General features: G+C 45.0%; 3 protein-coding genes across 21 annotated transcripts in view; 1 reads left to right on the forward strand and 2 right to left on the reverse strand.

The window, feature by feature from the left end:
• Positions 1–1795: 1795 nt before the first annotated feature.
• lsm12b (LSM12 homolog b) lies at positions 1796–8324 on the reverse strand. Its single transcript, XM_046378327.1, has 5 exons — positions 8135–8324; positions 5976–6109; positions 5028–5137; positions 4130–4256; positions 1796–2394 (listed from the first exon to the last, which is right to left on the reverse strand). The coding sequence occupies exons 1-5, from the start codon at positions 8259–8261 to the stop codon at positions 2302–2304; spliced, it is 591 nt and encodes a 196-aa protein (XP_046234283.1). The 5' UTR covers positions 8262–8324; the 3' UTR covers positions 1796–2301.
• A 209-nt stretch (positions 8325–8533) lies between these two features.
• On the forward strand, positions 8534–12205 carry g6pc3 (glucose-6-phosphatase catalytic subunit 3). Its single transcript, XM_046378323.1, has 6 exons — positions 8534–8882; positions 9861–9967; positions 10051–10141; positions 10261–10379; positions 10766–10907; positions 11027–12205. Exons 1-6 carry the CDS (start codon positions 8665–8667, stop codon positions 11367–11369), a joined length of 1020 nt encoding a protein of 339 aa, XP_046234279.1. The 5' UTR covers positions 8534–8664; the 3' UTR covers positions 11370–12205.
• A 2183-nt stretch (positions 12206–14388) lies between these two features.
• Positions 14389–25608, reverse strand: part of tanc2b (tetratricopeptide repeat, ankyrin repeat and coiled-coil containing 2b) — a 126957-nt gene continuing 115737 nt past the window's right edge. For all 19 annotated transcript variants that reach the window (XM_046378297.1, XM_046378316.1, XM_046378300.1 and 16 more), the window contains 11 exons: positions 25346–25582; positions 25041–25250; positions 24242–24335; positions 22290–22423; positions 22066–22189; positions 21156–21331; positions 20372–20504; positions 17984–18075; positions 17633–17779; positions 17359–17459; positions 14389–17249 (listed from right to left, as the gene is read on the reverse strand). In XM_046378297.1, coding sequence (XP_046234253.1) covers positions 15179–17249; positions 17359–17459; positions 17633–17779; positions 17984–18075; positions 20372–20504; positions 21156–21331; positions 22066–22189; positions 22290–22423; positions 24242–24335; positions 25041–25250; positions 25346–25582 — 3519 coding nt within the window. In that variant the 3' untranslated portion in view covers positions 14389–15178. The remainder of the gene's footprint in view (positions 17250–17358; positions 17460–17632; positions 17780–17983; positions 18076–20371; positions 20505–21155; positions 21332–22065; positions 22190–22289; positions 22424–24241; positions 24336–25040; positions 25251–25345; positions 25583–25608) is intronic.

The raw sequence follows: 25608 nt of genomic DNA on the forward strand, positions 1-25608 counted from the left end.
TTAAGATACTGTTTACGCAGTAATGCAGTCATGAGTACATTAAGCTCATAATACACATGTACTTTAACTTTACTTCAGTTCAGAATGCATTTTTTTTTAAAACTTATAACAGATGTGTTTTTGCACTGTGGTATTACTTTATGTAATGCTGCTCCCACCACCGGTTTAAAGTAGAATATACACATTAAAAAATGTGTATAAAGTTTTTTGGTACCTGTGGCTGCAGAGTTTGGATGCTGTTGTTGGACATCAGGAGGATCTTCAGTGACCACAGCCCCACAAAAGACCCGGTGCCGACCTCGGTCAACTTGTTCTCGCTCAAGTCCAGAAGCCGGGCCCCGTGGGGGACATTAGGAGGGACCTGGACCAGACCTCGAGACTGGCAGTCCACCAAGCCAGAGGACGTGTAGCACAGGCAGTGGCTGGGACACAGCTTGAAGGCCGACACAACGTTCAGGAGAAGAAGCAGCAGAGGCATTGTGGAGAGCACCGAGCAGCCACTGACAGGCGTCTTTCTGTTTGGACGAGTGTCGTCGCTCCTGCTGTGTGGATTTCCCCTCAGAGGCTGCTGCACTGCCATAATGCTGGTGTCATTTCAGTCAATTCTCTGTGAGCAGACATTGAATATTCCTGATTAAAGCAGGATTATGAGCTTAAATGGATAATCACAAAACGCAACCATATCTGGGGAACAAACCCGGTCTGTTTTGGACCTCTTCCTAAAATAAGGATTTACATCTGCTACTGTATTTGCAAACAAGATGCTGTTTTTTTTAAATGAGTAGTTACTTCATCCTGGAATGGATCACATTACATGAGATTAAATATAAATATTTTCTATATATAACAATCTGAGGTGAGGAAAGCAGTTTGCTAACAGTTAAGGGACAGATGATGCTGCTTTTAATTAGTTATTACATGTTGTGTCTTTTGTAAACTCAAAATGAAACCAGAAACCCCTTATATCATTCCTTTGATTTAATTCTAATAACTGATCGACCGTTGAAGTCTGAATATTTGCATCTTTATCCTGTCAAAGTAGCCATTTTGGGTTTGTACAACTTGTCAAACAAACGTGATTGAGTGAGACGAGTTAACTCTGAGAAGTTGTGATCAACAATTTTCAACGTTTTCTGACATTTCTGACAGATTAATCAATAATGAAAGTATTTGTTGATTGTAGATAACTTTTTAATCTTTAACGAGTTATCACTAAACAAAATATCATTAAACCAGCCTACCTGAAACTCTGCTGTACTTCCACCCAAAAAGTATAGAAATCCCTGCTCTTCTGAGGTATTTTCCAGGTACAGCAGCGTTAGCAGTATCACCACGCACTTTAATGAAGGTTTCACACCACTGATTTTTCGGCAACTGCCCCTTGGCACCCAGTGGACAGCAGTAAATACCATCGGGCGGCTTGCAGAAACCAGAAGCTTAAGCCATTTAAATTATTAATTCGAAACAATCGCAGCTTCAGTTCCCTGTAGTTACATGGATGCAACACAGTCAGGCTACCAAACAGTCCCTGAAAACAAACCCAAGCATGGTCCATTAAAAAAAAAAAAAAAAAGACAAAAAAACCTGCTCAACAGTATGGACGTCCCCCTGAGGACAGTTAAGGGCGACTGATGTTGACCTCTCAAACAAAACCACAAATATGCAAGCTTAGCATGTGGACATGTCAGCAGCGATTCCTGTTACCTCAGGGTTAAAAACCAAGAAAGTGTTGGCAAAATGTGTGACTCTTTGCAAGACCTTCAAAAAGCTGTTGAAAATTACAGTATTACAGTCAGAATTTTTGTTACTTTTATTTTAGAAAATGTCCTTTAAAGTGTGGCATTTCAAGTCACATTTTGTTTAAAATACAGAAAATACAGACAGTAGAACATGGATACAGCAAAAAAGGAAACAATAACAGAAAATAAAGCTAACAAGCCTTTCTGACTGCTCTAGTTTTCTGAAATGGAACTGAAGGCAAAGGAAGGAGGGCGGAAAAAGAAAAGGTTTCAGGGACAGGGGGGAGGAGTGGGGGCAGGATGAGACAAGTTAGTTAAGGAAACTATGGTTGCTTTATGGTTCATGTTTAAATTATTCTTTATAAAGTCTAATTTAAGATTTAATCTTTCCTCTTTCTTTTTTGTCTTTTTTTTTTATCTAATGGTATTTTGATCTTCTGGATCCAGGGCCCTCAGCGCTCCTCCTTGTGGTCTCAGACTGAGGACAAGGAATGCCGACTTAGTCTGGCAGTGGGAACAAAACCACCCGCGTCGCCTTCCCCGGCCGACCCACACTGCCAACTCAAGAAGATAAAGTGGAGTCCTTCTGTGTTTGCTGTGCTTGTGAACGCTGCATGGACTTCTGACTTTCCACGTCTCTAAAATGTTTCTCAACCTGCAAGGATGGGAACAACATGTATGAACAACCTGGACACCAGCTGTGTGAGAAAGCAACCCTGAAACATGAGGTTACATGAGCGTGCAGGCCCAGCTGAACTCTGACGAGTCCAACCAGCAGTCAGGGAGCCAATTTCAGTCTCAGGTAGTACAGGAACATCACAGATAACAGTGAAGCAGGCCGTAACGAATCGCGTCTCAATATTTTGAGACCAAACCAGTAATGAGCAGCACCCAAAAGGACTACAATCCAGCGGACCGATTTCTGTCCGCACCACGTCCTGCTCGGTCCGCATTCAGCACGGCAATCACGACCTGCATTCACCGATGTTTGACTGCGCCCTAAGTGTTCAACTGACGGGGTAAAGTCAGCCTTATGCCATCTTACGACACCCCAAGTCTCTGTTTCCTTGCTGCAACTGGACGTTTAACTTTTCTGCTCTAAGGAGTGAGGATACACAAGAACAGCTTTCCCATGAAGTCCTTTGTCGGATGACACGCCCCCCTTATTGCATTATCAGTTATTGAGCAGACTGACCCTGTACATCACATCATCACTGGAGTTTCATACCAGAGTGAAGACAGACTGCACATTAAACTGGAGTGCATCACTGCCAAGTTTGTCTGTTAGTTGCTTAGTTAGTTATCCATATGAAAATGTGATAACTGTAGGTTTAAACAACAAAAGGAACGCAAACAACTTTATTCATTCATCAGAAAGATTTCGCTTTTCATTATCTGTCATCCCCCCCCCCGTTAACTTTTCTTACATAGTCAGAGTATGAGAATCTGTATCGACACAACATTTATCACCGTGTCCATTCAGTCACATGTTCCTCTGAAACATTTCACCTCTTCTTCCAGTGAGGAGTTTTGAATGACAAATTCACAATCAGAATATCAATAAATACAGATGCATAGAAATAAAGTGCGTTCTGCCAGTAGAAATGGTTCACGTGTGCAGTATAACTACAGAAGGCAGCTTGTTATTGGTGTGCTTGTGCGTTTTAAAGAGGTAACAGGCCACAGAGTGGAAACCCCGCGGCTCTGGCTCTGATAACTGTGCGACTTTATTAATATCCGCGCAGTGCGTCTGTGCAGACACAAAATTCATCAGAAGTCTCCACAGCTCGCTGAAGCCAACTGACCCAGCTGTGATCGGCTGCCAAAGTCATCACGAACGGATGTCGCTTCCGAGGAAAGGATGTCTCGTTACTCTCTACACTATGACACTGAATCTCTACCAGCTGGAAGTCAAAGAGCAGCAGATGCTGCGCTAAACCGAAAGCTAACCTTTTCACAGCTTCCAAGTGTTGGCAAGACACGACGAGCCCTTTCGCCACCGCGAGTCATGTGAAAGACGTCTTTATTAGTCAGTGCCGTTTACGATGCTGCCCATTCAAGTCGCCGTTGATGTTGTTTCTTTGTCGAACTGAAAACTACGCTTCACTGGAAAAGGACAGCGAGCGAGGAAGACATGTGCTGACGGAGGTCTGATCAGGCAGCACAAGCAGAATCACCAGCGAGTGTATAGACAAATATACAGCTTTTCAAAAACACTTATTCTTTGGCATATATAGCAATGAATTAAATCTCTTTGGGTTTTAGACTGCTGGTTGGCAAAAAAAAAAGCTGAAGATGAAACCGATAAGCATTTCACAGAATATTAACAGTGGCAGCGCTTGAGCCTGTATTGTTGGTGAAACGTGTACAGATATACAAAGTATACTTACTATTTTGCGTACATGACTTAAAGCGCTTCCCTCTTTGCCTTTGCAGTTCTCAACCTGGTAAGGCGGTGAGATTATGACGTCGTCCATCACAATAATGTTCTTCTCCTGCCATTTACAGTCTTTGATGCTGAAAAGAAAGAGTAAAGTTCATCTTAGCTTCCACACTCCTTACATTTCTCTCTCCAGTTTCTCAAGAACTTACATGACTTGGTTATGACTCGTGGAGGTCTGAATGCAGTACCTGCTACTCCACAGCTATTTCCATGTCAAGTGTGTTGCACAGATGAATTCAAATTTATTTCAAAAACCTACTGCTGTGTTGCATGAAAAATTATGAAAACATCCATACAGGTGTCCAATATCTGTCTGATCCGGGGCTAAACTAGTGTCTGATCAGATATCCGAGACTAAGATCTGATACCAGCAACCACGTCATATGAGGAAACACAATTTGACACAGAGGGATGTTTTAAGTTTTTCAGATGGCCCCAGGAGACATGAAGGAAATTATTTCTCATGTTCTGTTGTCTCAAATTTCATAAGATGCTCAGTGAGTTTTGTCTTCCTGTTGTCCTGAAGTCACTGAGCTCAGGAAATGAAAACAGACTGTGGCTTTTGACTGCAAGATATTTTGAGACCACTTAAAGAAAGAATTTGTTTTGGATCCCAGTTGTGCATTTCCCTTTTGTTCCTATATTTAAAACTTAAGCAACGTCACTTTTGTTAATAAGTATAGTATAGGTCAGCAAATAAAAGGTGGCATAAAATGCTTGATCATCAGCATCATTTCATCTGCTTTAAGACGTGCTGTTTGCTTATGATTTTCTGGCAAACACTGAGCAGGTTAAGCAGCGACCTCCCCCGCCCTGTTGATCCCAGTGCAGCATGAAATCCTTACGTTTTGTGAATAGTCTGGAATAGCTGTTGGCCCTCCACAGAAACCCCAGCACTGATTGCATAGGCTTGGGACAGCTTGTCCTCCTTTTCTGTCCGTGCTCGATTGGCAAGCTGTGAAAAGAACGAAGGGCATTCTTAACGTCAAACAGTATTTGTTTTGACAGCTTTGAACCTGGACTACATCACCAGTTAATCAAAGGGCGTAACTGACACACATACGATTTAAGGCAAAGCAAACATAGATTTCAAAACATATATTTTTTTAAAATATTGTTGTTTCCCAGTTCAGGGGCTGGATCCTCAGTAGTCATATTTCCAGACAGGATGTCACCATAGGCTGATGAGGCTGGTGCCATTTCACAGACTCACAGCCTACATTTTAAAGGGAACAAAGTTAACCATCTTTGTGATTGGTAAGATCCTTTGTGGAACACTCACTGACCCTCATCCACTCAAAGTCAGGAGACACTGGGAGACTGTGAGGGATCTGAGCTCAGTCACTGGTAAATACAGTGCTACTAGATAAGTGAAAAGTCACTCAAAGATGTAAATTAAAGTTATACATTTCTGATTTGTTCATTATGTACTGAGGTGACAAATCACAGTCGCCACTTTGGTGGCTGGTTGAGAAATCCTGCCTGATGATGGATGTTTTTGCTTTTACGCTGACAGGATCACATGAATGCACCATTAGTTTTGGACAGACTCACGCCGGGTGTGGCTTTCAGATACTGTGGAGGTCCAGCTGTCACGGGACACAGCTCAGACTAAATGACAAGCTTTCATTTACAGGTGTTCTCAAGTTCAGTCTCGCACTTACTTCACACCGAGAGTATCTGCAGTATAGGGTACCTTTTGATGTTTTTGGACTGAATCATTGCTCCACTCATCGTGGAGGCACACACATACCAACACATGTAAAGGACGACAACAAAGCTGACGAACTCACCTTGCCAACATTCAGTGATGCTAGTGGGGGTGGAGTCTCAGTGCGGTCATTTATTATGTCCACATCAGAAACATAGGCTAAGTTGATCAGGATGACGTCGTTGAGGTTTGGCTTACCGCTGGAAGAAGCACATTCTTCGAAAGAACTCAAGTCAAGGCACACACACACACACACAACATCATGGCAGTGCATCACAACACAAAATGACCATTGAAATCAGACCCACGGTGAACCTGAACACAGAAGCTTATGTCAGAACACAGAGGACACTGGCTGACTACCACTGAAAGTCAAATGTGGTGCCAGTTACAGCATGCAGCTACCAAAGACAGTGCTGCCACCTATAGCATTCATGGATGAATGAATAAAGATGCGTTTGAAATGTGTCACAACTTACAGATTGTGCACATAAATAAAGCAGCAAAGCAAGTTCATCTTCTGTGATTTATAAAACTAAATTAGTCTTTTCAGTCAGCTTGACTTATTTCATAAAGTGCCAGATTAAACTATGAAATATTGATTTTCAAGCATTTGCAATTTAATTAAGTATGTCTCCATTTTGCAAGAATTTAAAATGTGGGTGAAAAACACCAAAACTATGACTTTGTATACAAGTTTATATAAAGATTAACAGGAAATGGTGCGTGTAGATCTACTTTAGGATTTATGTTAAAGTAAATGTACACACACCATTGTGGTTTACAGACACACTGACAGACCAAGTGCTCAAGGCATGAATCCCGCTTGTCTTGTCAAGAACGCAGGCACAGCTTGTCACACTAGTCACTGTGATTCTGATGAAAAAAGACAGGCATTAACCACATGTTAAACCAATGTATGACACATTGTTGGCATCACTTCCCTCTCATTTTGTGGCCCATTGATACAAAAACCAAGGACATAATCTAGGACTGGATTATGACAGCAACAGCATGACCTTAAATGTTTTACCTAATAAGACCGCATAAACTTCAAAACAAGTGTAACGTGATATTCTAATTCCTGTGATATTTGTTTCATTTTCGGATGTGAATCATCAGATTTCATCATAAGGCATACAAAAGAAACCTTCAGGTGAATGCCCAGGCTCATCAAGCGCACTGCCTAACACAAGTGGCCTAACTAAAAACTAATGAAACTGTGGTGTTAGTTCTGTATACGCCGGATGGAAGTTCAGTCAGTGTCAAAGGGTTCAAACAAATATTAAGGCCTGTGATGCTAACTGTCAAACCTCCGCACTCTGTGAACTTAATTCATCTGCTGCCTCACCCCACAGCTCGGTCGCTTTGACGTCAAATACATCTTAAGCCTTGAGTCAGTTTAAGTCATGGGGTGGCCAGGCATGCCATAAGGTTAAAATACTCATACACACACACTCACATACACCCATAAAGGGGTGTAGACATTCCCACAAGCAAGCTAACGTTGGCTGTAATGAACCCATGATGCTTTAACCGTCACGTTGAAATGAACTAGAACTGTGGCACAATTCATTCCATTTATCACTCAAGGATTACAATATCACCAGAATTGGGTGAGACATAATAAAACCCCCAGCCGATCAGCTTGATAATGCTAACACCGTTAACTAAGCTAGTAGTTAGCGGTAGAGTAAGGGTTGACTTAGCATGTTAGCCAAGCTAACAGCAACTTGACTGTAGCGTGGAAGGACACTCGCTGTCCATTCAGCGGGCACCCGCTCTCATAACCGTTAGCGTCCCCTACCAAAGGCTTTCACAAACTACGTGAGGTAAATCTACGAACACAAGACAGCGCGAGATGCACTGAATGTCAGTTAGCTTGCTAAATAGCGACGGTATGTGCCTGTTGAGAGCACACAGCCATGATGCCTTACTAGGATTCGTTGCCAGGTTGAGGTCTGGCAGTACAATGAGTGGATTCAAAACACATGCACTTCCTAGCAGATATCGTGGAGCCGTAAAATGACCCGCAACACCAACACATTCTTCCACAGATAAGGGATGTGTGGGCAACTATCTCGCAAATGAAAATATTTTAAACGGACAAAGATCTTAAACTCAGCTACCACCAATTACGCCTGCGCGGATCACTATTTGACATATTTTCGGTTACCCTACAGGCCCTTGCAGCCAGGCAGGCCAGCAAGCCGACCGCAGCTCGAAATAAACAAAGGATACTCAGAGTCAACATCTTAGACTGGTAGTCAAACGCGACCACTTCTCCTTGCAGACGTTGGCCCAAGCAGGTGAGGCAAGAGACATGGCTCCCGACGCTGAAATACTCCCCCGGTCCAGGAGCCGCCATCTTCTCCGCCAGGAAACCGGAGCGCCTGCCTTACGTAAAACTACGCGATGTCGTATGGAGACGAAACATGGGCGTGTCGAAGCACGTCGCGTTATGGTCATTTATTCCAATACGATGACTTATATTTACAACTTAATCCATTTATCTTAAGATTGTATAATCAAATAATCTGCCAAATATCGTCACTGTAAATAAAATGTCAATATGATTTCATCCATCGAAGTAGAAAGTTGTGGCTTTGTCCCCTTTCAATCGCTTTCCAGTTAACGTGCTCCCCTACCGGACACATGACGGTACTGCTGGCTTTGCCGCAGCACTTCCTGAAGTACAAAATAATCAGGATTGCATTTCATTTTGATTGCTTTCGCCGCTGTTTATGTATTAATTGGGAGAGGGCGTAGGAATGGAGGCCGTTTACACCCAAGGCATCTGGATGGCTGAAAGTCTCCAGCAGAGGACAATGAGTCAAGAAAAAGTGTGGCTCGTAGTCACTCATATTGGAGATCCTAAAGCAGCCTTCCTGCTCGTCTTTCCTTTCACGTATTTCATCAGCAAACGAGTTGGAGTAACAGTGCTGTGGGTAGCAGCTATATCGGAGTGGCTAAACTTGGTGTTTAAATGGTAAGGCTAAAATAAGCAGCCAAGCTGTTTTAAACATGCTTTTAATGCGTAGCTGATTTTATTCTCCGACAATTTACGCGACCTCCAACATGTTAGCATGAAGCCAAAAGTCCAGTTTACGTTCAGTTCGGTCACCATGTGAGGTTAATACAACGGCAACTGCTGTGTTTACTTTTTTAAGTTTTATTTGCATCAATGGCGTTAGAAACAATTGTACAGTTTGTCCGGTTGACGTTGCAGCAAATGCAGTCCAACAGCTTGCACTGTCCGAAGTGAAACACTGATCACCGGAACCTTTCACACACGGTGCAGTTTATTTACAAGGAGAGGTCAGTGGTAGTGACATTTACACACTGACTTATCAAGAACCATGTATAAGAAAGAGACGGGGAAATTGATAGCTTATCACAACGTCATTACCATAATTATTTACATATAATGCAAATGAAAGCAGTAACATGCTTGGCTCTGCTGAAACAATATTCAAGACATTATCTGCACGCATTACCGGGCTGGTTAAAATAATTGTAATAAAATTTTTGCTTAAATACACAGTTTTAATAATAACTCATATCATATATATGATTATATTAAACCTTGAGAAACCTGGAATAATTTTTTGTTCAATACAAGCACACATGGGAGTAGATAGTAGATAAGCAGCAGTGGTGGTAATAGCAGAGATGGCAAAAGGAAAATTAGGAACTATGTGATCATTTCCAGAGCTTAACAAACAGGAAATATCGGACATGTTTGCTTTGTAAATGTGAGGTTAGTAACTGCAGAGCAACTGATGAGAATAGTGCTGGTAGGATGTAAGAGTTCACCGCAGGACGAGACAGAATTAAGATTAAGGCTAGAATTTAAAATGAGTATTAAATGACTGTCGGACAAACAAACAGAAATAATTCTGATCTCTTTAAGACAGAGAAATGTACATTATGTTAATATCATGTTTGTGATTTAAATTTTTCACAGGATGCTGTTTGGAGAAAGGCCGTTCTGGTGGATAGGTGAATCACGTCTGTTTGTCGACAACCAACCCAAAGTTCACCAGTTTCACTCCACCTGTGAAACCGGCCCTGGTGAGAGGTCCTCAACACGCATCAGCCATCACCATTTAATTCATCACAAAGTCAGAGCACTAAAACTGCTGTGTGTCTCTCAGGCAGCCCGTCTGGACACACCATGGTGACGGCAGCGGTCTGGTGGGTCGTGGTTTCCTCGCTGGGGTCGTTTCTCTACTCACGTACTCACAGGTGTGGCCACTACAAATCAACAGATATGCTGTTGTGGCTTTGAAAATGTTCATGTGAAGAAACTGAAATGGTATCGCAGCCTTTTTTAAAGGAATTTCTCTCCTTTTCTGTGCTCCCAGCGTGGTGTTATCAGCTGCTCCCTACCTGCTCTATGTGCTGATGCTGGTGGCAGTTGGAATCTCCAGGATCTTCATCCTCGCTCACTTCCCTCACCAGGTCGTTGCTGGCTCCATTACAGGTCTGAGTTCAGTTTCATGCACAAGCTGAAACACAGAGTTTGAGTAGAGAAATTATAGCAGTATAATGCATTTCCTGGAAAAACAATCAAGAAACCATTAATGGGTAACTTAACCGGACAGTCTTAGCGCTGATGCAAAAATGACGTAAATTCGAAATTGACCTAAAATGTCTTGCTCATTGATTTGCAACAATCTCCCACTGAAGCACAACACACTCAGAGATGTTAATCACAGTATAAATGGATTCACAAGGTCTCTGACAGGGAAGAAAATGCATTTTATCTCCTTTTGTTTCTTTTTTATCCCTTACTGCCACAGAGGTTAAGGAAGAACATACAGTATATTTTTAATTGCAGACTTAAATAGATTGAATCGTTCTCGCCAGGTTTCATTCTGGGGATTGTTCTGAGCCGCAGAGTACCAGAAGGTCGCCCCCTGCTGTTCTTCTTCAGCTTCAGCATCGGCCTGCTGCTCGGTACTCTGCTGCTGCATGCTGGACTGCAGTGGCTGGGAATCGACCTCTCCTGGTGAGCCTTTTTATTACATTTATGTGTATTGATGAGTTAGTTCAGTGCGTAATGACCTCCGTGAGGTGGAGTTGTAAACGTTTATTGCCTAGATTGGATATATTGTATCTGTTCCACAGGTCTATTGCTTTGGCCAAGAAATGGTGCAGCCGTGCGGAGTGGATCCGATTGGACACAGCCCCATTTTCCTCTCTGACCCGAGACTGCGGAGCACTTCTGGGTTTGGGTCTGGCCCAGTACTGGAAGCCTGGTGGATGGTCTCTGCCTTGGACCCCCCGAGCTTTGTCCGTGGCCATTTCAACCATGGGACTGTACCACGTCAATAGCCTGCCGCTCCCGGTCCGACCGCAAGGCCTCTTCTATGGCCTGGTCTTTGTTAAATTTGTCATCGTGCCTCAGATTGTCATGGTGCTTGTGCCTGGACTGGTTCACCTTCTCACACACAAAAAGAAGAAGGACTAGAAACAGTTTCTGTAAACGCTTTAAATGAATGTTTAATGTATTCCATGCGGGTTGAGGTTATTGTTAGTCACTCCATGCTGATTTTTTGTTTTTTACTTACAGCTCAGCTAGCAAGGCTTGTTTGTTTTCTTATGAAATTCAGGGGTCTTAAATAGGGGGACTGTAGCACATTTGTTGTAAATACTACAGTATTTTTGCCAGATCTTGAGCTTGTAAAAAATAAAGTGTCTTGTGGGAAATGTGCAGTTTTGGGGTATTGCACATATTGTAGACACATATAGTCCAGCTTTTGAGACAGATGTTGGACAACACATCTTGCGCAGTCTGAATCACTTGTACTCGATTTATTAGCAATGTTTCAGCACTCAGACGTTATCACGTGAAACACGGGGAAAATCAGACCAAATGTGAGCCCAAGTGAGACATCACCGGAGTTTACGAAGCTCCCTCGAGAACCACTAAAAGCCTTATACTTTTTTTTTCTGCTTATGCAGCAGTATCACCTGAGAGACAGGCTTTGTTGTGTAAAATGGGTGGAGTTCTTCAAAAACGCACAAACAGGTTAGGTGGTCAACAGATGTGTGCAGATGTGCTTACTTACCTGAACACATAACAATATAATGAAACCCAACGCAACAACACCAATAATGTAAACATTAATAGCTTGAGCTGGATTTCATCATATTGTACAGAAATTTCCTACTGTGTCAACACGCTGGTGTCATGTGTTGTCTTGTGGACCAAAATGAGAAATGAGATTTATATGTAATATTTCAATAATAATAAAGCAAATGACTGACATGCGGGGCGTGTTTCAGTTGGTAACCATTTATAAATATGTTCTTTTTTTTCCAATACATAGTTTTTGACTGTACAGATTACAATCAGTTATCATGAGATAAAAACCACATTCTTTTTTATTGTTTTTAATTAAACTTTTTATCACAGCGATCTGAAAGCTCACATTTACAGACAAGAGAACTCTGCTCAGCAAGCAAATACATTAAAATAAAATAAAAAGAACCTTTCGCTTTTGCCTGGTGAGTTTGAAGGAAAAATGATAAGGACAGTTCGGGGATAGCGGGCTCCTCATCTCGATCCGAACGTCACACACCAGAGTCAGAACACTGCTATACATGTTTCTGCTTGAGCTCATGGAAAGAATAGAACATGCATCAGACTATTTACAGCAAACTAATATACACAGACAGCTTGAAACCATACACCCTCAAATATTCTCAATTTAGAAGTTTTGTTTAACTTAAGTATAATACAGTTTATACCTTCATTTCTGTAAAGATAAGTAGGGCATCTCTCTGGTAACGGGCGCAACTGAGAAGGAACAGGAGACAGTCAGCCGTCTCTCTTTAGGTATTCTTTAACGGAGAACCAAAATTAAACGTTACAGACAAATGGTCTATAACTTTTCCCACATATACAAATAACTTCTCATTATTCGACCTTCTCTGGATACTGAAATATCAGCCGTTTTTTTTTGTTTCAGTAGATTAAACTTAATTGCGAGATGTGTGCAAGACCAGTGGATTAAACTGGCTAATTTAGAGTTAGAGGACTGTAATGGATATTCTTTTACGACGTGGAATACTGAAGTATGATAGACCTCTTGAAACAGACTGGCTAAACTGGCAGACCCGAGCTGGACTGAGCTGAACATCTGAGTCGGTATATACAACTTGTGCTAGAAAGTCTATACATCTTCACCAGTTTAAAAACAGCGTTTGCTCTTCATATTGTCATTCATCACTGCTTTGTAAATCATATAATAACAGTGTCTATGATGGTCTGGTTTCACTGGTCAGAGGTCTGACTGATCTCTCACACACACACACACACACACACACACACTTTCTCCAAATTCAACAATCGTAACTAGCAAAGTAAGTAAAATACATAAAGTGCACCCTTATTTCAGAACTTAACAGGCCTTTTTAGTGCAGAAGTGGTGGAATAAAAATGCGTTGTGGGTAAAAAGAAACACAAACTAATGCAGGAGAAAGGGAAACGTCTGTAACAGTGGTCGTGTATGCATTTGCTTGCTTTTAATCGCTGAGCACTATCCATGTCAACCCATCACCAGCACATGTATACTGTGTGCTCGTCCCTCTTAGGAACACACAGCATCATTACGTACGGAGGAGGGACAAAGGCCAACTTTGACACACCGGAGTTTCTCGGCATCATTTCACCAGCATCACTCAGGTAAGGAAGATTAAAAGGTTCAAACCAGAAGCAGAAACCAGCTACTGCAGATGGGCCACATTTTGTTTAGGTCTCATACAGCAATCTGTCCTCAAAAACAAACTTGAAGAATTCTGAAAAACAATCATATGAGCGTGTACATAATCACAGCAACTGGTGCTTTGCCTGTTTGCAGAGAGGCAGATGGTTAAGCAAGTATTCAAAGTTGTCCACTGACAGAATGCTGGTCCAAAATGTCAGACTGCAGCCTTGAGTTGTTTAACGTCACATTAAGGCATATCATGAGGTCTGTGATGCAGTAACGATACTAAAAAGGATCTGAATTTAAGCATCTGAACTTTACAAATGAGGTTAAGTGACGTGAAATGATTCACTCACAATTTGTGCAAAAATGCAACACTCAAAATTTTCGTTCAGACACGAGCACATCTGAACGCCAGCTTAAAGCTAGACTTTTGTCTGTTAATCAAATGAAATTATTTTAATAATCTTTCTCGCAAAAGTTCCAAATGGTTTCTGGTTCCAGTTTCCCCAAAGGAGGATCTGCTGCTTTTTCTGTTTTTATATCACTGTTAACTGAATACCTTTGGGTTTTGAACTGTTGGTCGGAGAAAACAAGACATTTGAAGATGTCATCTTTAAATGTGGGAAATTATACTGAGTATATTTTTGTATTTTATGACATTTTACAGTGTTTTTTTTTTTAAATTTTAACATTAAAATCACAATAGAAATGAACTGTTAGCTGTAGCCTTAGCTCAGATCACCGAGGACCTTTTGCAGCACAGAAAGCATTTTCTTGCATTAAACCACAACAGTTTTATTTATTTTGAAACAACAGATGCATTTATAATCACTCAAAGTTGGTCAATGTCCCTCATCCGCCACCCTGGATTGGGTTCTCCACATCCATATGACTAGCAGTGGGACGCAAAGGCAGGGTTAACAGAATACAGTTCAAATGCAAACTATGTTTTGTTTGATTTCTATGTACAATATATAACTTAAATATAAATATTGTCATTTTTCTCTAAGTACTGAGTCGTTGAGCCATTTGTATTTTCTGAGCAATGTACAGTATTGAACATATAATATTGTATTACATAGAATAGAGCCTACTAGCAACCTTGGTTAAGAGCACACTTTGAAAGAACAGAAGATGGATATAGAGTCCACAAGTAGAGTCCGATGATTAGTACTGTCACTCCTACAGTCCCACCTGTTGTGTTCACTTGTGGGAACTTTGTGCCACACAACATTTTTGGAAGTGCACCGGTCTTTGATTCAGTGTGAGATCAGAACTTAGGACCCTCCTGTTATCCTACCTGTGTGAAGAATATGATAATGAAATAATCGCTTCTTACTGTTAGTTGTGTTTTTCATATAAGATAATGTCTAATACCCTAAGTGTGCGTGTGCTGGCTGTGTGGTTTCCTCTCTGACTGGATCCGTCTCTCATGAGTTCCTTAAGGTGAGTTCGTCCATGTCACATACACAAGGGTCAGCAGGATCTGCTGTTGAGCTAATTATTTTACTCCTCTCAACACCACTGAGAAGCCCAGTCCAACCAACCAATCACAGACAGGCCATCACACATTTGACTCCACAAATGGTCTCTTTGGTTTGATGGGGGAGGTGGGGCCTTGGGTCCGGGAGTCACGTGAGAGCTGGCGGTACATGTTGTCCTGGTAGGCCTGTGCCACGGGGAGAGTCCTTGCCACCTTCACATCTGGGTAGGTGGGAGCCTGGCTGACCCGCTCCAGGATGTCCCCACTGCCGCGAGAGCCGTTGGCCAGCTTGCCCAGTGAAGGGGGCTGGGACTGGGAGTAGTAGTCCTCCTCCAACAGGTGTCCATTTTGGGCGTTGTTTGTCTTGTTGTAATAGGCGATATTGCCCAGCGAGGCAGGGGGACTATAGGTGGAGCCTTGCTGGACTAGCTGGCCAGGCGAGGTGGGGCTGATGGCAGAGTCCATGGACGTCATGGCCCTGGACCGCGAGGGCTGATGCAGGTACTGCTGAGTCCGCGCTGTCTTGTCAATGATGCCCATGAAGGGTGTGTTCCGAGAGCGGGTGGGTTCTCCCTGATACAGCCCCCCTCCACCCTGGGACGGAGAGATGGGAGAGATGTCATCACAGGTGCGCTCATATGTGGCTTGCAGGGGGATCTCCATCTGCTGAATGGAAGAGGAGGGCCTGAAGCCCGGTGCTAAATTCGAGGTGGATCCTGTCGAGATGTTGTTGCTCGAGGGGGAGAATCGAAGGCCTACGCTCTGAGAATGGATGAGAGGCCTGGGGGTGGGCACATGCTGCTTCATCTCAGTAGTATTGGCACTGACGGGGCGTCTCACCATATGGGGGATCTCGGGAGAGCCCAGCTGGCAGGGGGGCATGGCACTGGCGCGCTCCAGAACATGTTCGGAGACTGGGTAGTAGGCGGCTGACTGGCTGCGGCTTATCTGAGGTGTCTGGCTGTAACGGATGCCCCCCGGGCCCCCGCTGCTGGCGCGGTAGGCAGAGGAGGGGCGCTGGGGTAGCTCATCCTTCAACAGGCCCGACTCCATAACCCCTCCTCGGCCGCCGTGCTGACAGAGGGCCCCAGAACTGAGGCTGGCCTGGACCTGGGGCATGGACCGTCCATCCAGGGAAGGCTGGTACACCAACCGGCTTTCCACGTCCACCGAACCCCCTTGGTAACGACCACCAATGGAGTGGCCCATCTGGCCACCGTACATGCTGTTGCCCATCACATTGCTGGGCTGGTTTGTGCGGACTATTTGGGCTATAGAAGGCTGAAGACGAAGGCCTTGGGCTTGGTGGTGCTGGGAGGACAGAGAGGGCTGTGAGCTCAGCTGGAAAGAACGCTGGCTGCTCATCTTGGAGAGGGGAGATTTGGGTCGGCCGGGGAGCTGCTCGGTCTGGTAGCGCACAGGTGACCCAGACTGGGACCTGTACAGGCAAACGCTCTCTACTGGTGGACTGGCTCTGTACTGAGCAGCCCGGCGTAGAGGGGAAGGCGGTGGGCTCTGGTGATCCATTCCTTGACCCCCAGCACCCACAGAAGGCGGACTGAAGCCATAGGACTGCTGGTGCACAGGGGAGGTATGAGGTGGGCTGTGTCGGTAGTGTGAGTTTTGATGTGTCGGGGAGAGCGAGGGCGATGTGGGCTGGTATGTTCCGCGGGTTGGAGAAGACATTGAGGAAGAGGTGGGGTGATATTCGTAGGGCTGTCCCATGGGCGAACCTCCAGCTAAGTAGATCTGGTCTGGATGTGTGGGGGAGAGTGGTGGGCTCTGAATGATGGGAAGGCTGGAAGGATTGGTGAGAGACTCAGGTGGGGGCAGACCCACAGACATGGCCTCCAGCTCCTGCTCCAGGTAGTCCTCATCCTCAAACAGGTCCTGGACGGGCTCCATGTCCTCCAGACGGGGTTCTGGGGGAGGGGGAAGAGGCATGGACAAGGACAGGGACTCTTCCTCTTCTGGGGGAGGTGTAGGAGGAGGGGAGGGAGGAGGCTCCAGCTCCAGGTCCTGCTGCTGGTGCTCCTCCTGGTTGAGCTGGTGACACTCCTCCTCCACCCTCTGAAGGAGACGCTGGATCTCGCGGTTGTTGGGGCACTGCTTTATGGCTTCATTCAGGTCCTCTAAGGCTTCAGAAAATTGTCTGGAAGCAGGATATTGATGGTTATTTTTAACCATCAATGGTTGTTCAGAACGTAGCTACAGTTACAATTCAACATGTTTATCAAAGAGAGTATTTAAAAGGAGCGTACCTGCTGCTACGCTTGGCGCGTGCCCTGGCGTAGTACGCCTCGTATGATTTTGGTTTCAGTTCGAGAGCCTTGGTAGCAAATTCCTCAGCCATCCCGAAGTCCTGGAGAGATTGAGCAGAAGAGAACAGTACTGAACAACACCCAACATTTAACGTGGCCAACAGCATTACGCTCAGAAGTTTGATACTGTTTGGGTTGTTTTTGTTTTTAGTTCATAAACGTCTCCAAAGTTGTCAAAAGTTAATCTGCTTGTGCTGGTCCTCTGGCGACTTACGTTCATTTTCCTGCGACACCGGGACAGGTTGAGGAAGAGAGATACTTTGAGTTCCCTGAATGTCTTGAGGTCCTCGCTGAAGCCTTCACGTGGAAACTTTTTGAGGGCATACTGATAACGCTGTGCTGCCTCCTTCACCTTCCCCTTCTGCAGGACAAACAAAAACAGGTTAACCTCCCTCCACACTGAAATGAGACATAATTTGAAAGCTTCCCAATATAACCCAGAGCTAGACATGAAGATGCTGAAGATGCTGCTTTTTATGTTTCACATTTAAAAGATACGTATCACATCTTCACTGAAAACAATGAAATCTTGGCTACAGACTGCAGGGCTCTGCCGCTCTCTGACCTTGTAGAAGCTGTCCCCCTCCTCGATGAGTTTGCTGAGTAAGATGATCATGATGTCGGGTTTGGAGGTGGCCATGGCCCATGTGGCTGGACCTGGGTAAGACAGGAAGGAGCAGATGAAGGAAAAACACAGAGAAATAAGCAGGAGAGGAAGAAGGAAGGAGCGACTGGGAGTCACATTACACACAACAGTAATATAACAGGGATGAGGACGACAGCCAGAATGGGCAATGGAGGAGAAAAGACAGGCAATCCACCGCTGAGAAAATATTACAAGAATCTGCTCTGACACCTTGAGAACACTGCGACCTCGCTATGGGACATCAGACCTGGGTCAAATACTATTTGCCAATAATTGCGAGCTTTCGTTTTAATCCAGCTGGGAAGTCTAAATGGAGTGCAGAAGGAGCACATTTTGAATTGTTCTCACGTGGCTGATTAACTATAGCGATCTTCTGCAAATATGTTTTGGCCCAGGCGAAGCCAGAGTAGATGTAGAGTATAAAAACAACAAAAACAAACAAACAACAACAAAAAACAAAAATCAAAAGAAAGAATCACATCGCCATGTCTTCCTACTCAGACACATTTTAGGTCTTGTCAAGAAGTGCAGATGTTGTACAGTAATTCTTTAGCTGATTCAGGGATGTGATCAAAACCAGCAGAAGAGAAGCAATAAAAAAAAAAACAAAACCTCCCAATAAATGCAAATGGGAGTCACGTGTTTAAGAAAGAGAAGAAATAAAGAAAAAGACACGTCATCCCTGCAGACTCTCGTGTGACTGAAAAATCAAACACAATCCCTTGACTGAAACTGATGTCTCTTTTCTGCATCTGCGCAACAGCAATCCTTGACACATGTACACACCACGGAGATGAAGAGGAGGGGATCTTGCACATGGAGACACAGGGCAGGTACAATAAACAAAGAAAAAGGCAAGCAGGAGGGATATAACAGAGCTCTGCAGGCGTTAGCTGTCCTCTGAGCTGGTGGAGGTGGAGGTGGTGGTGGTGGTGACGGTGAGGCTAGGAATGCTGCTGGCTGGCCTAGCTGAAACGTCAGGAAGATGAACGATGCACAGTACAGTGGTTTATCACCTCAGTCTGTGGTGGCGGTGGTACAGAGGAATTACAAATACATGCACTTTCTGCTAAATCAATAGCACGCAAGTGTTAGTGAGGGCTTCCGTCATGCATCTGTGGAATGGAAGGTCAACACCTCGATACGACGTCACAGGCTGGAGGCCGGGCGGGCATGCTGTCATTAACCACTTGGACGTTAGCATCTACCTCTAGGCAATCCCGACTGCGTCACTGTCAGTGCTAATACCTTTGCGTGTTATTATTTGTCAGACTGAGAAGGTTTTGGTAGCTAAGCTGGCCTGCCGACACTTAGGACGACACAGACAACACAGAGAGAGGAGATAGAGCTGTCAAAATGCCTGGTGGGGTGAGAAGTCGACAGCCTTGGCTTTACCTCGGGGCCGACTGGGCAGCGTCTGACATCCTGGGGCCGGAGAGAGAGGCGGGGGGGTGGGGGAGGTATTGGGTGAGGTGGGGGGAGGGGGAAGGAGGAGGGAGGAGGTCATGAGCGGGAGAAGGAGCGTAAGTGGGAGGAGCAGAGCAAGGAGGGGGGCGAGAAGGTGAAAGAGAAAGAGAGGTGATGGCAGTGGTGGTGGAGGAGGAGGAGAAGTGAGAGAAAGGAACACAAAAAAGCAGCAGTGAGAAGCGCAGATAAGTGCCTCAGCAAAAAAAACCAAAAACAAAACAACAACAAAAATAACAAAAACAAAAAAGGAAAAAGCATAGATACTGAAAAGAAACACCGCAAGCGCTAATAACGACTCGTCTCTGAGCAACCGCAGAGGATCAGCAGAGAGCATGTGACCCAGGGAGAGACTGGGAGGACAGCGTGAGCGATAGAGACAAACAGAGGCGAGAGAGCCAAGGCAACACAACACAGCGGCCGCGGTAGTACAATAAAAAGAAACACACATCAGAGCCATAAATAGCTGAGAAGAAGCAGCACGATGAGGCCGTGTGGGGCGGATGACATACAGTAGCAGGAAGTGGTTTTAAGCTACATGGAGACACAAACCTGAATCCATGGGTTATTGCAGTAAAACGCTGCAGTGCTCTACAGTGACCAGCAGGATGTGTGTGTGTGCTTATAAAGAAAGTGCATTTTCATCTTTGGATCCTCCCTTCATAGTCTTTCATGCAGCTCATGCTTGACCTTTTCAACCAAAGTACAGTCTCAAATTGTATCTCATTTTCACAGCAGGCAAATAACCTTTTATTACGGCCCTCGAGGACAAGGAGGCTGCATTTAGAAGAGGTCCTTTGTGAACTAAGTAGTCGGCTCTTCGCTCGCTCAACCTTCTCTTACCTATCTTGGCTCCTTTCTTGAGCAGGGCGACCACCACCGACGTGTTTCTGCAGCCCACCGCCCTGTCGAGGGGACGCATCCCGCTGTAGTCTACGTGCTCTATCATGGCCCCATGGTCAACCAAGAACTGGACCTGAAAAGACAAAGAAACGTGGTGAGAAAAGCTTGCGTTGTCCACCCACTAAAGTGCGAAACGTAGCTGTGAATCAGGTCTCTCGTCTGCTCCAGGATCCAGTTAGAATTTCTTCTTTATCACATTAAGAGAATTGCAACACTTCAAATCCAAACTGGCCCTTTTAGCAAGCATCTGATGCCAGCTTGTGGTACTTGACACATTTCAGTTTGCACCAAACAAGAATCAAATATCTTCTGCAAACGTGTTTACAAAGACACTGTTTGTGCTGGACATTGTTTTTCTTCAAAGTTCTTTAAATTTCATCTATTCCTTTCCCTTCCTGAAAAATCCAGAAAATACTTTTTGTTTATGCAAGTAGTTTTCATTTCAGAACCAAGTTGTCTCCTATTTCTCTGACAGTCCATTCTCAGTGTTTATCCACTGACGGCTTTTAGTTTCCACATCGGACGCGTTGGATACCGGACCACGATTGGCTGCCGGTCAAATTTAAGGAGCGCACAGAGGAACTTCCCCCTTCAGCGGATAAATATGAACAACAACATCCGTCCGCACAGCGAAGGTCGGACATCCAACACGATGTAACTGCAAACAAAACACATTTCTGTGTAGGAGGTCCGATATCCAGCTCTTTTCCTCACAGCCACTCACCACCTCAGAGTCGCCGTAGAAGGCGGCGAGGTCGAGGGGCGTGCGCCCGTTCTTGTCTGCGTGGTCCGTGGCGGCTCCGCTCTCCACCAGGCAGCGGACGACGGGTAAATGTCCTTTCAGACAGGCCCAGCTCAGAGCAGTCAGACCCTCCTTGTCCATCAGAGACAGAGAGGCTCCTGGGAAAACAAACAAATCATTTCAGACCGCCGTTAAAAACACTCCATTTGCAGTTGCCTGATTTGTCATTTTTTGCAATTCCATAACTAACTGCTTAATTCACTTTGATGGATTTAATTTGGCTGTAATGACTGTAAACACAATTTGAAAACAGTAATTATGCTCATTTTTAATAGTGCAGTGTGTTTTTTTTGTTTTTTTTTAAATTGAATGACAAGAAAGCACCCTGACACACACAAGTCGTCTTGTATTCTTAGCTCATACGTTAGGAAGGGAGACAGTTTTATTTAATGAACTTTCTATATTTCAGCCTCCATGAGGATTTAGGGTCAGGTAAGAAGGATTTTTCCTTTGGCTCCTTGGATGTGTCAGATCTGACTTTACTGTGCGTCTGTCAAGTCTTTTTGTTTGCATCCACTTTTTCCAAACAGAGAAACACACACAGGAATTGCTGTCAGAAACACTGAGGGCAGCAGCAGAGTTAAGAAGACATGTTTAACAGAGCAGCTCAAAAAGGATGACCTGCATGAATCTCAGTCTGTCCTTTAAATGTACCATCCACTGTCACTCCGAATGTGTTACTCATTGCATTTCTTACATTACCTCCAGGCTCTAAGTACAAAAGATCAAGATAGATCCGCTTCCTTTGCTGATACTACTGAACATCTGTTGAGATGTTGTGTTATGGTGTTTTGAGCGCAAATTTGATCTAAATCCAGTTTTGTTTTTTAACCTTGAGCCAGTAAAAACTCCACAGTGCCCAGGTGTCCCTCTGAGGCGGCCATCATTAGAGGAGTCCGACCCTGCTTGTCAGCCAGGTTGACATCTGCGCCGTGCGTGAGGAGGAGGTCGACGATCTGAAACACCCAAACACAGCACGCCGGGCCATCATATCACAGCAACTGGATGACTTACTCCTTTACCGTTTTGAGAGATGAAAAAACGCGTTCTGCCAACCTGCCAGTGTCCCTGTCGGACGGCGCTGAACAGCGGGACGATGCCCCTCCTGTTGGGCTGGGCCACGGCCGCGCCCTGTTCCAGCAACAGACGACAGACCTCCAGCTTCCCCCGTCCAGAGGCTGCAGTCAGAGCTGGAAGCGCACAAACACACCACGAATCAGGGATCACTCAGGTAGGAATCAGAGGTTTAGCTTGACATACGGGTTTTACACAGACTGGATTTTTGCTAGCAGAGTTGTGGTTTACCTGTGAAGTGAGGGCCACTTGGGGGCGAACATCAGGCACACAGAATCATATCCTTTTAAGATTATATGGTGAACTTGTTAGCAACTAGTCGCTTATTTAGCACTTTAACGATATTTGGAGCCGTGTGTGTGTGTGTCTTCCTGGTGGATGCTGAACAGTTAAAAGTCCAATAATCACTCTCTCTTACCTCTCTTTTTTGCGTTTATAAACTCCTGAGGGAAATATTTGGCTTTAGAGGTGCTGAATGCTCCAGCTAGGTGCTAACCAAGCCGTGCACTTTGTGGTTTGTAAAACCTTTTTCAATATAAACAGCTGCGGCCCGAAAACGTGAAGCCATACAGTAAAGCAGCTCACTGAAGAGTGAAATAACAAGCTGAAACTCTCTGTAAAGCTTCATAAAGCTGATGCTTCTCTGTACCGCCTTCACATCATCATCATATATTGTTATTGTAAAAATATCAAGTAAAGCCAGAATAAAAAAAAATCTATGACCTTTGGCAAAACACAGCATGAGAGGAGAGGAGAGGAGAGGAGAGGAGAGAAGAGAAGAGAAGAGTAGAGGAGAGAAGAGAAGAGAAGAGAAGAGAAGAGGAGAGGAGAGGAGAGGAGAGGAGAGAAGAGAAGAGGAGAGGAGAGGAGAGGAGAGGAGAGGAGAGGAGAGGAGATGAGAGGAGAGGAGAGAAGAGGAGAGGAGAGGAGAGGAGAGGAGAGGAGAGGAGAGGAGAGGATACCCTTGAGACTTGGGAGCAAAGGCCTTTGAAAAGACATCTTCTGAAATGTAAGGATTATAATTGGAATAATTTACGCAGAGTGAACATATCTCAGGCCCAGAGGGGCGCAGAGAGCTGACCCTGATTCCTGCTGTAACCCAGTTGATATCTGATATCTGAAGCTGATATTAAAAACAAAAAAAATCTTTAAAAATCTCCAGCTTTATCAAACATAGACTCACCCACTTTAACCAACAAGCTTGATTAGGACCCTTCAGATTTGCTTTATAAAAAAAAAAAACTGTGACCAGGAGTGTGAACCATGTAATTTAATGTCTGCACTGCAGGTTCTTGTTACTAGTCGACCGACGTCACCGATTTCATCATCTTATTTACGTGCCTGGATTTCGTTTCGTCTGGGAGAACAGCCTGATCTGCACACTTCAGTAAGTATATCTGCTCATGCTGCCCCCAGAATAATGTGTTTTCAGTTGACCCATCCATTACGAATCATCTTCCACAACATCCTTCTCATACACAACGAAACTACAGCTGAGTGAGTACAAGTCCTCTCTTCAGCTGACAATCCGGCACGGCAGCAGCAGGAACGAGGCTCACAGTGAGGTCTCATAGCTTTCGGTGGCAGTGATACATTTCTCAACACCGTGCCACGGGGCGATCGGACTAGTCGTTTCAAAGCACACAGGATGGATCACAGTCATCGCCCCCCACCCTCCCCCTTCCTGTGAGCCCAGCCCTGTCTGAGCTCCAATGACACCACTGCACTGCCATCAGCATCTGACGCAGCAGCAGCAGCAGCAGCAGCAGCAGCAGCAGACACACAGGAACGATCTCTCATATCCGCACTGCAGCGCTCTGAAAAACCCTCCGTCTGAAATGCTACGTCTCGGGACAAACTGCAGATTTTTTTGTGCATTTCACAACTGCACGAACCATTAAGCATCCACAGTCGTCTCTCTGTAGTGAATGTACCTGTCTCTCCCCACAGCGTGTCAAAGTTATTGATTTGAGCCCGCTCCACCTCCTCTTCATCCTTCTCTGGCAGGTCCAGCAGGTAGGACACAATCTGACGGGGGGAGGGGGACAGGATTCAAGATGACACAGATGAATGTCCAGACAGGTAAACATGTTAGTTAAAAGATAACCAATAAAACCACGTTATCATAAATCTGCTTTCTTTTTGAATGTGATCTGATCAAAAATGCAGGCGGACACTCATCATTAGCAACTGCATCGACCACCAGACCTCCATCATTCTGCTGTTGGGACAAAACTGTTGCATGCTAAGCCTGTTTAGACGCTAAGTCGGATTTACCAGCACAGGATAAATCATATGTGTTTCCCCTCTGCTTTCGCCGACCCATCTTTCCATTCCCATCTATCAGACTCTCAGTCTACTGAGTCGAGTTTCCGAAGTGCCTTTTCTCTCAACTTGCTTGATTAACGTACCGCAGCGTAAGCTCAAATGACGAATTATGAGCTATTACTTATTTTACTGTACTACTGAATACATTCTATCAACAACCACAGCGTCAATGTGGTGCACCAGGGCACAGAGGAAATAAATTGGCATTTTAATAAAACCAAGCAAAATCAGCCTTAGCAGTAGAGCTGGCAGTAGCAGTAAACAGAGGAGCTCATTGCTTTAAACCACTTCACATCCAGAATCCCTAACTTGGGGTTAAGAATTCATTACGCCTCAGTGGAGAGTATGATTATCAAACCATTACACTGTTTTCCCTCCCATCGACCGCCTCCCTCCCCGCCATACCTCCGTGTATCCCATACTGGCTGCAGCGATGAGGGCCTGCTGGACCGCGTGGCTCTTGGTGAAGGCCGCCTGCTGCTGGGTTTGTGGGGACTGCTGCTGCTGCTGCCCCATGCTCCAGTCACACTGGATGAGGAACTTCACCACCTCCATGTGGCCCCGCAGGGCCGCATGGACCAGCGCGCACTGGCTGTTCTTATCCAGGTGGTCCACCTGTTGACGGGACACGGATGTGATGAAGAGGACACACGGAAAGGAAAACACAGCGCGGATTCTCACACACTCTCGCCGGTTTCCCCCCCACACACCTTCGCCCTCTTGCGGCAAAGCGCGGTCACAATGGCTATGTGCCCCCCAGCGGCGGCGTAGCCCAGCGGCGTGAGGCCGCTCTCAGACGGAGCGTCGACAGAGGCGCCAAACTCGAGCAGCAGAGCCACCATGTCCATGTAGCCCAAGTGGGAGTGGACACACAGGATGGGGGCGTTGTTCAGCACCTCCGTACGGTAGTTGACATTAGCACCGCCCAGCATCAGCAGCCGGCTCACCTGGACACACACAAAAGGAAGATCAA

Source organism: Scatophagus argus, chromosome 21, assembly GCF_020382885.2.
Source record: "Scatophagus argus isolate fScaArg1 chromosome 21, fScaArg1.pri, whole genome shotgun sequence".
NCBI lineage: Eukaryota > Metazoa > Chordata > Actinopteri > Scatophagidae > Scatophagus > Scatophagus argus.